The sequence below is a fragment of the Oratosquilla oratoria genome, chromosome 16 (genome assembly GCF_046742065.1).
Source record: "Oratosquilla oratoria isolate Oo_2021 chromosome 16, ASM4674206v1, whole genome shotgun sequence".
NCBI lineage: Eukaryota > Metazoa > Arthropoda > Malacostraca > Stomatopoda > Squillidae > Oratosquilla > Oratosquilla oratoria.
The window spans coordinates 29082339-29093143 of record NC_134792.1 but is presented as its reverse complement, the minus strand read 5'-3'; the positions used below and the strand labels follow the sequence as shown (position 1 = coordinate 29093143).

Sequence of the window (10805 nt, the reverse complement as noted above, 5' to 3'; positions counted from 1 at the left end):
ACGTAGTCATCACCGTCGAATATGGCGGCACTAAGGTCGTCATCGACACTCATAAACTCGACATTACGAGCCTTAACACCCCACTCCTTCAGGGCGACTTCGGAAAAATTGAAAACTCTGTAGTTGACTGCCAGGTTGGAATACAAGGTGCCAGCGCCCTCCACCTCACCCTTAGGAAAGCCAAGGACCATAAGAAACTTGTTATGGTGATCCTTCTTCGGTCTCCTGATGGGGAGGGTCGTTTCGTGGTTGTTGTCCATTCGAACGATGAGTTTATTCCTGAGGATGACGATGAAGATCCGGTGCCAAGCCTTGGCTCGGGGCGCCCCGGAGACTTCGAGTCTCCCGATCTCCCCATGGAGCAGGACCTCGACCACGAACCGGCCGTTCTCGAGTACGAGCAGGACGTATTCCTCCGCCCTTGTACAGACTTCGCCCTTGCAACGGCTGAGGATGAGCCGGTCTCCATAAGGATCGAGGAGCTGGAGATCGAAGGCTAAGGCAAGAACTGTCTGCTCGTCCTTGGTGGAGGGGAAGACGAGGTAGCCAGACTTCTTCACCAAGGCTGACCTTGACAGCTGATCCTCACTAAGATTTTTTACACGTTCGTCCTCGATCTCCTCCTCGTGGCTGAGGAGCATCCTTCCCGAGGTCTTCTGATACCTCGCGTCGACTCTCTAGCGCATCTCCTGAAGGAGGAGGCCCCTGAGTCTTTGCCTTACCTGCTGTGTCCAGGACTCCTCCTTCTCCTGCTTCGGTAGGTCCACATGCAAAGTGCCCACGTCCTTCTCGAACTCCTCTGACTCCTCCTCCAGTTGGTCGTCCTTGTACTTCTTCCATCGAACTAGTTCGGCCAGAAGCCAGAGGTACTCGACCTCCACTCCCGTCAGGAGTCTTAGGTCGTCGTCCTTCAAGTTAGCGACATCGTGGAGAGAAACTCTCCCCTCCAGTCTTCGAAGTCGCCCTTCGACCTCCTCCTCGCTCAAGGACGAGATGGGACGGATACCTGACGTTCCACCCTCCCCGAACATCGCGTGCGCCTTCGTCAGAATGTTCTTCGCCTGCCCCTATGTGAGCAACATGACAAGGCTCTGGGGGGGTGTGACGTCACTTGTTCCCCCGGTCGTCACACCGGTTCCGGCAGCTCCCACCTTGTCTGTCCTCCGGGTTCCCGGTCCCTTGCGGGTTGTGTCCTTTGCTCGGAATTCTGTTCCGCTCGGGGAGGGGTGGAGCCCTCCGGAAGTCGACGCGAATCTCCTGCCACGACCCCTCGAAGTCGTCTTCCCTCCAGAGGCACGACCGTCATGAGGAAGACCTGATACTTCGGACAGCCCTCCTCCACCTAGCTCCTCCGACGCCTCCCCGCTAACACGCTCCCTTCGTCCTCTCCATCTACGACCTCGAACTTCTTCAGGAGCGCCGGGGGCCGAGAGGGCTGTCCCTGACGAAGGGGTCTACGCTGTAGGCAGCGCAGACGAAGGATCCACGAAGGAGAACAAAACCAAGATAAGGACGAGGAGCATTGCGGGTCCCCAACTCCCACGGGACAAGGGGGCAGTGACGTCATACGGTCCGCCTTAGGCAGAAAAAAAAACAGAGCCCAGAATATGGCATCACTCTCACTTCCGTGCCTGTTGGCACTTCCCCCTTTTAGTCCGCCTACCGCCGGGCGATTTTATTCATCTCGGTGGCACCTCCCCCCACCCCGGGACGCCCCCTCGGCTGAATAAAATCGTCTGGCGTCGGGCGAGTTAAGTCACATGGGAAATTGAATGTTAGATAAGAACTTAGCGAAATTAGTTACGAGGAGCTAACAGACAAACAGCACAGCTCCTGTGCATATTATACAATAAGATACAGCGAGGAGCCTACGCCAGGAAGCGCTTAGTAGCTGCGACCGAAGCCGTCACCTTTGTCCTATGGGCAGGTAACTAACAATCACTGCTGGGAATAGGAGTGCGGGATTCGAACCCACGACTAAGTAGATGCGAGATCAGTGTGCTTCCGTCGACACCTTCAGCACAGACTAAAACTACAGGAAAACATCATTAATAGGCTACAAAAAAAATCCTCTATATTATATAAAATGCCAAATCTGCTGTTTTGAAGTAACTTGACTACTTTATGCCTGTTAGGGTTGTTTCTGTATATAGTGACGCCCTTAGCGTAGCACTGGCTTGGTTTCTGCACTGTATTCCATTGTATTCATCTTCCATAACATTATTGTTATATTTGTTACTGGAACAGAGAGAGAGAGAGAGAGAGAGAGAGAGAGAGAGAGAGAGAGAGAGAGAGAGAGAGAGAGAGAGAGAGAGAGAGAGAGAGAGAGAGAGAGAGAGAGAGAGAGAGAGGAGGGGGGAAGCCCTTGGAACAAAAGCAAAGGAGGAACTATTATGACTCCCGAAAAAGACACCTTAAGGAGGAGGAGGAGGAGGAGGAGGAGGAGGAAGAGGAGGAGGAGGAGAATATCCTTCGCGTGTCAAACGACACGAGGCGCTTCATAGTGTTTGCCGCCAGGTGATTTAATTCAGTCAATGGCACTTACCCTACGCAGTCAAAACGCTTTACGAAATGCGCGCGCGCGCGCGCGCGTGTGTGTGTGTGTGTGTGTGTGTGTGTGTGTGTGTGTGTGTGTGTGTGTGTGTGTGTGTGTGTGTGTGTTCACCTTGGTCTTTGGATTACATGCTGGGCTCGTGATCGACAACTATTTCCCTCCAGTAAGAGAGCTCAGAGCTCATATGTGACCGATCTATGAGTAATGTTGTGACCTTACACGCACACACACCCCAACTCCCCGCCCACGAGAGTTGGAGTAACGACTCGAAGCGCACCGATACTGAAATTATTTCAGCCCTGGGCAGGATTCGAACCCGGACCGCCGTAGCGACAGTCAGGGACTCTACCAACCGCGCCACCGTGTGTGTGTGTGTGTGTGTGTGTGTGTGTGTGTGTGTGTGTGTGTGTGTGTGTGTGTGTGTGTGTGTGTGTGTGTGTGTGTGTGTGTGTGTGTGTGTGTGTGTGTGTGTGTGAGCCCTCGTTGTCCCGGCAGACTCCCGTTGGCTCTGGCCTATCCGCGCATGCGCACTTCTAAGCCCGCTACAGGACCTACCCCTTTATGTAGAAGTTCCCCCTGGGGGATTGGGACACTCACTCCCCCAGGAGGACCCAAGTCTTGGGTCGATCCCCCTCCTACGGACACAGGCACAGTATTACATCCCCTACCCCATCCCAGCCACCAGGAACAAATCCCAGTTCTCTTTGTTTCAGTGAGCCTTGGTCGTACACGTGCACGCAGGCACTAAACTTCTGTTACAGTCCATATGGACGAGAAGATCTTCATGAAACATATCAAAATCGACCTTAAAAGACCCTGTCTCGTCTGACGTCACGTGTATACACTGTGACTTGTTCACTAAGATTTGATGATGAAATAGACTGAGAGTTTTTTTTTAGATAAATATTCATCTGCAGGTAATTCATTAATCAGAAAATGAGACAATGAATCAAATCTTTGTGTTTAGATTTTGTGATATGGTTTAACGTCACAAACTCCCCTCTATCGGGAGGCTAGGACGGTGCCCCTCACAGAGGACTTTGTAGCGTGGAATGTAATGGACCACGCCCTTGGTTCAATTTCGCCGGTGGCAGGATTCGAACAGCCACCCCCTCGACCTTTGTCGCAGGTAACGACGCCCTATGATTCGGTAGAGCAAATGGCAATACCAAACTGTAAATCCTCGTTTACACGAGACATGTTGAGAGGCAAGTCAAGCGTGCAAGTTGCTTGAACTGGCAAGGAAAGCGAGCAAGTACATGTTTACACAGGCCACTTGCCTCTGACTTGGCCTGTGTGAACATGTACTTGTTCGCTTTCCTCTACAGTTCAACCAACTTGCACACTTGACTTGCCTCTCCACTTGCCCCGTGTAAACGAGGCTAAAAGGTCCACTGAGAAGGTTTTGGATTTCTTAATTTTTTTATTTCATGTATGAAAATATAACTAAGAAATTAGAACACTACAATCCATACTTCTAGCATTTTCTAGTCTTGATTTTATCCAAATAGCATGATTTTAAATGTGCCTCATGGCAGACGGGCTTTTCATTGTCGTAGTTACATTTTTCACCGCTAGGGCACTGATGACGTAACATGCTCCAACTCCTCCAGTTTTCTGCTTTCTACATGAAATGGAGCAGACTGAGGATGGCGACATTTTTCCAAAACACTTTGCCGATGCTGTTCCTGTTGCAGCTTCTTGTCGTTATTGAGGCTGTTTGGTTAGCAAATGAGTTTGTTTTTGCAGATATTATTCATGCGTTCTTTGAGGCATTTCCTCTTATTTATTATTTCTATTCCTAAGTATGTGACTTTTATTCCACCAATTTCTTTAGATGACTATTACGTGTAGATTGTAGGTTAGGGTATTGCTGTTTTGTTCATTTCTAGACCACAGTCTTCTTCAGTCTTAGTTAGCAATGTGAGTGTTTGTACCGCTTCGTCTACAGAATTTTTTTGTAGGAGTCCGTCATCAGCAAAGAAGATTGAAGCTATCTAAGTGATGTGGTTTTTGAAGCCTTCTAGATGGAGGTCTAAGTAGTTGATGATCAGATATGTTATCAATAGGAAAAATGTGGTGGAGCCATTGCATCCTTGTCTGACACCACGTTTGCTCGTTATTTATCATTATCCTAGTATCATTTCCTTGGTTATTGTTGGTTATTGTAAATATGATGTCTGGGGGGATGTTTTTAGTGCTTTTATTAAGGATTCCCTTCTTACACTGTCGAAGGCCTTGGTGAAATCTATTGGAATGACGATCAGCGGTTTTTTATTCTTATCATTTTCTGTGATGATGTATTGTTGCATGAAGATGTTGCCAGCTATTCTTCTTTTCGTTAGTAGGTTTTGACTTTGGTGGAGATGTTTCTCCAGTACTTCTTTGATAATGCCCATTAGTGTTTTGTAAGATGTGTCTAGTAGGGCTATTGGTCTGAGGTCCTTGATATGTGGTGTTTGTGTTTTTGGGATGAGCTTTGTTACTGAGATCTTCCAGTTTCTGTTTTGTCTGATCATTGAGTTGTAGGCCGCAACGAGTTTCGTTGTGGCCTCTGTGCCTTTTATCATTTCTTTAAACATTTCAGTGCTTAAGGAATGGAGGCTAAGAGGAGATTGTATGAAGGAGTGATTATGCCAACAGCACTGTATGGGGTAGAAATATGGAATATAAGAGAGGAAGAGAGAAGGAGTTTGAATATGTTTGAGATGAGGTGTCTCAGAAGTATGATCGGGGTTACTAGGCTGGATAGAGTGAGAAATGAGGAGGTGAGGAGGAGAACAGGGGTGATAAGGGAGTTGGGAGATAGGGTGGATGAAAGAGTATTGGGATGGTTTGGACACATGGAAAGAATAAATGAAGAAAGACTAGTAAAAGAGGTATAGAAGGCAGATGTGGAGGGAGTGAACATGAGGAGGCGACCTAGGATGAGATGGATGGATGGGTGAAAGGGACGTTGAGGAAGAGGGGAATGTCTGTTGAGAAAGGTCGGGAGAGAACAGAAGACAGGGTTATGGAGAAGGGTTGTATATGGATGATGTTGTGATGCATGAGGTGGAATAGGTGGGAGGATGGAGGGGTAAGGTAGTATGTGTGAGCAAAATTTGACGCAGCCCGAAGGGATTTCTCCCCGTCTTCTCTTTTTCTGCATGAGGGGACGGAAAGGGGGGTCACCGATTTAATGAAGCGGCATTGCTGTGGATGTGTTGTGTCTTGCGACACTGCCTCTGACCCAGGGCAGTGGACAAGATGCAGGGATGACCCGTCATCCAGCAGGTGCCAAGATAAGAGGGAGGGTAGAGGGTGGAGGGAAGTGGAGTGTATTTAGGGATGGAATGGGTGGAAATGGTTTTTATGCCTTTTTCTTTTTGGCTACCTCCCTTGTAAAGAGGAAGAAGCCTTTGGTATATATAGGGTATACGTAAATGAGTCGAGTTCATACAAGAGTAATCATAATGTGTAACAAACTATTCTGTCCCGCGAGAGCCCGTTGGCCTGGCAGATTCTCATTAGCCCGATAGACACCCCCCCCCCCCACACGCCCCCCATTGACTCGGTAGACCCACGTATGCGCACCGTGTACTTGGAAGCTGAGCCGGTTAGGGCGTCGTTACTTGCTGCGAAAGTTGAGGGGTGGTGGTTCGAATCCTGCCATCGGCGAAGTTGAACTAGATTCATGGTTACAATTCTGTGAGGGGCATCGTCCTAATCTCCCGAAAGGGGGAAGTTTGTAACGTTAAACCATACGACTTGAGCAAGGTTGGTGTTATTTCACGAAAACAATTCAGATAGTTTGCAAAATTCTAGTGCACATTACAAGCGCTTGATACTTGTGGACAACGTTATTCTCATTTCAGAAAGATCTGAAAACTAGCAAGATATGAAACAAACTTGCGAGACATCTCGTCAAAGTCTAAAAGTTCGAAACAAAAGTAAAACTAATGTTCAATTTGAAAATTCAAAGAGAAACTGTCATAACGTACATTACTGGAATTCCTAAATTACAATCAATTAGACCAAACGCTAAAACCTACAGAAATTTATGAACATTAGATAAAAATATATATATAACAGTTTGTTGGCAAATATTTAGTAGATATGGAAATATCACGACTCTACTTATTGTGGCTAAAACGCTAAGTTGTGCAACCCCAGCTATGGTCTACGGAAGATTGACAAAGAGATTCAAGAATGCACAGAGAAGAATCGAGAGATCAGTGTTGAAAGACAGAAAGAGAGAAGAAGAGCAGTCTAGAGTGAAAGATATAGCGATAAAAGAGAGGAAATGGAACTGAGCAAGGAGGATGGAGATCAACTAGGTTACTGATTGGACGCCGCGAGATGGTAAGCGTGGAAGAGGAAGACGATGTGAAAAAAGTTTGCAGGAGTGACATGGCATACTGATACAGTCATGTGACTTAGGCACCCAGAATGTTTTGTTACACATTTTAATATGTACAACCATGTCTTGTATGAACTTGCGTAGTCTTCGGTATACAGCGAATAATTTTTGCAATGTAATGTTATGAAAATTCGAATATCTTATATCACTGCTGATTAGTATTAGATATACAAATAAACTAGATCGCCTGAAGAACTGTCAATTCCTTACCGGCATGTTTGATTTTGTGATGTGGGGATGTCTTCAAAGCAGTCGGTCGTTATTTTTCAACGTCACGATTAGTCTTCACTCGTTACTGTTCTCAACACACTTCCACATAATTCTGCAATAGTTCTTGGTACAAAAATTACCAAGATTACGAGCACATATATGATATCAAGCTCTACAAATATCAGTTTCAAAAAATTGTCTACTTTCCGCGCGTTTGAATATGGAAGTAAACAAACTTATAGATGACTTTGTTCGTTTTCACTTTCCGTCTTTAACAGATTTCAACCCCATAATCGCAAAATTGCTACAGAATTTGTTTTAAATAATAGATTTTGATAATAAAAATAACATATTTAAAATTCATAATTATAATAACAAGCAAACGGTTATATTTTTTTCATCATTCTATATATTCAAAGTCGATCAAAAGGGAATCGGAACAAAATATTAGCGCCCAGTCACGAAATTTTAAACATTATTTTAAATATCATTTTCTGAGAAATCAACAGCTGTGAACTGATTTCAATATAAAAAAAATGGATTTAATGGATAAATCCAAGCTGACAGTCAGTAACGGTCTGCTTCTTACAATTCCATTATCACATTTTTTATTTCACTTGTTTCAAAGATACAAATTCGTTAGCAAAGATGATATACTGTAATAGGTATGCTATATACCAATTATAATAGTCTCCCTATGATTAAGTTTGTGGCTATTCCTTGAACTATGTTTTCTTTAAATTGTTTACATTCTCTCTTCTTTGTAGGGGTAACATTAATTTATTTATTTCTATCACGTAGTTACGATGTAGTAAATCATTATCATCAACTGGAGGCATACGCCAGGGAGTGCATTGTTTCACTCATACGCCAGCGCCAGCCCCCGTGGTCTATCTGAGCACGCTTCCATGCAGTCACCCTTCCTACTCCAAACAGATTCGATCAACTTCCCCAACTATAAATTCTGCAGACGTCCCTTTCGTTTCTTCCATCGAGAGTTTTCTCTTGTTGAAACAACTCTGAGAATAGAATCAGCATCAGAGAAACGTGCTACATGATGTCCATATAGCCGCAATTAACGTTCACGAATTGTGATGGCAACTGACTTTGAGTGAGTCTCACAGGTCTCTGGTTTGATACGAAGTCTTTCCAGCGATACCCCATGATTCTCCGAAGGCACTTAGTACCAAAGACACCGATTTGTCGCACAACAAAACAGGAGGCACAAGTGACTTGAATATTCGAATCTTAGTCCTTATGCATAGATATCGACAACGCCATATATTCTAGTTGAGAGAGTTTATAACATGATGGGCAATCCCAATCCTTCAAGGTAAGCCTACTTCCTGACGTGACCCACCCTCTGTTTTGCGCTACGCTAACAAGGTATGTTAAGCTTTCCAATACCCTCAACACATGCATGGACAGACTGAACTGTGCCATCCAGTGAACTCCCAAACGCCTGGACCTTGGTGTTGGTTCAGGAGACCTGAAGCCCACGTGGTCTCGCCTCTCTGTACTGTGACTTGAGGGTTGCAACCAAGATCTCAATTGACTCCCCAAAAAGGACAGCATCATATACAAGGTCACTTACCTTGGTGTTGGCGATCGATGCTTCGCGATGACACTGATCCAGTGCCCAGTCCATGCAGATGTTGAAAAATGTCGGGCGAGGACCCACCCTTGCCTCACTCCTGGGTTAACAGGAAAAAAAAAGCTGAACGCACCTCTTCTATACTTTACACCACTCTCTGCTCCAGCCAGGCATCAAGTCAATAATCTTCGCAGGAATCCCACGGATCCACAGAAGATCACAGAACACTCCACGATGGACAGAGTCAAACACCATCTTGTGTAAAGCCAGAGATGTGATTGAGTATCATTTTTCGTTTTTACGTGACTAAGTCATGTATGGGCATGGTGGATCCCACAGCTCTCATTCCACACCTCCATGACGTCATGAGGACGTATTCGTATGTAAGAACCGATTTAGGAGAAAATTTCCTACCTTTCAGTTCAGTATTCTATTAGAGGAATATTGTTAGGATTTTTAATACATAAATGTTCCATCACGAAACAAAGTAGCGGAACCTTGACTTGTATTACGAAGTGGTATTATGATCATCTTCGTCCAGTGATGTGAACACGTTCGTGGCAATGTTGGGTATAACGCGTAGGATCAGGCACTCACAGGTGGATTCAAGCCGGGTATTTTTTTTTCTTTCTTTTTTCTTTTTTTTACATATTGAAATTGATGGAAATATCTGAATATACATATGTTAATAACAGTTAGATTTTATTGTATATCAGATTCTGAGCCGAGATGTTCATCCCAACAGATAATGGGATAAGGGAAATTACATTTGAATAAAACATATACATGGATCGATCGAGCATGGCTATCGAAATATTTTGTAATAGATTATAGGAACAAATGAGTAGTTTTGAAAAGGATTGTGACCGAGAGTGCTTTCTCCCAACGTCAAAGAAAAATTATATGATTAGGTTAGGATACGGGTTAGGTTAGATTAGGTATAAAGTGATATTCAAGAAGGTGGGCGGACGGTTAGAAGCTTAAGACCCACACGTTCGTTTCACGCCATTGAAGCGTTGAATTTGTACCCCCTTTGTTTTTGTTTTGGGTTTTGTTTTTTCGCTACCTCTCTGTATCTTATAGATTGTTCATAAATAATAATCTAGTATAGGCTTTGATTTTCTTTAATTTGAATTAGGATATAATTGGATAGGAATCTCAAAGGAAAATAAACGAATATTCTTGTACGACGTGGAAGCGTTGTATTTCTACCCCCCCCCCCACGTCTTAGTCGCATTCTTATACGTGGAAGCATTATATTTCTACACCCTACGTTTATGTCTCACATGATAGTAAACGCTTATTACGTGAATGTTCATTTTATTTTGAGTACAATTAAGTAGGTTTGTATATCATAGATCAGTAAATCAACTGGTTGTAAGCTTGAAATTTCCTTTAATTCATCTAACCTGGGTTTCGCAAATATAAATAACACAAAAATGGCAAAAAAAAAGGGGGGGATACGGAAGAATGGAATAATCATGTGTTGGTCAAGAGTGTAAGAGGCCGGTAGATAGAGGTAGACATTTAGGTAGATAGAGGGGTAGGTGGAGAAGAATGTAAATTTTAAATTCATTTTATATTCGGTTGTTATGAAACAATGGCCGACTGCAAGTTGCAGAGTTGCATATTCTAGCTTAGCGTCTTGTGTTTGTAAACATTGGTTAGGGTAGGTGCTAATGTAACGGAATATGAACGCAAGCCTGTTCTGCTTGTGTCACAAGTGCTTGCGTAAACAGTATTGCTTGAGACAGTATAACAGTCTTTCTGATTGGAGAAAAGGGTGGAGGAGAAAAATTATTGGTGCATGAAGGTAAAGTCACGCCCTAAAAGGGTGGCACTTATTTGTAACGTTCAAAATTATTGGATGAATCTAATTGTGACGTCGAAGCAGACTTGGCTTGGTGGGTGTAAGAGGATCCCAGGTGGGAGTCCTCTAGTGTACCTAATCTAATAACAATGTAGAGAATTAGTGAAGAAGAAAATCAAGAAGATTTAAGTCCAGTTTGCTTGTTACAGAAGATATGGTGGAACATAATTACAGA

The 10805-nt window shown here is 44.2% G+C and overlaps 1 protein-coding gene across 1 annotated transcript; it reads right to left on the bottom strand.

Moving 5' to 3' along the window:
* Positions 1–1342: 1342 nt before the first annotated feature.
* LOC143033592 (uncharacterized) lies at positions 1343–5124 on the bottom strand. The gene is made up of 2 exons (XM_076199082.1): positions 4780–5124; positions 1343–1576 (listed from the first exon to the last, which is right to left on the bottom strand). Exons 1-2 carry the CDS (start codon positions 5122–5124, stop codon positions 1343–1345), a joined length of 579 nt encoding a protein of 192 aa, XP_076055197.1.
* Between the last annotated feature and the right edge of the window lie 5681 nt (positions 5125–10805).

What these genes read in the sequence shown, in the direction of transcription:
- LOC143033592 (XM_076199082.1), bottom strand. Translation starts at nt 5,124, where the DNA reads ATGATAAAAGGCACAGAGGCCACAACGAAACTCGTTGCGGCCTACAAC. An exon ending in TCACCAAGGCCTTCGACAGT is followed by an intron (nt 1,577 to 4,779) that starts GTAAGAAGGGAA and finishes TTTCTGCCTAAG; the next exon opens with GCGGACCGTATGACGTCACT.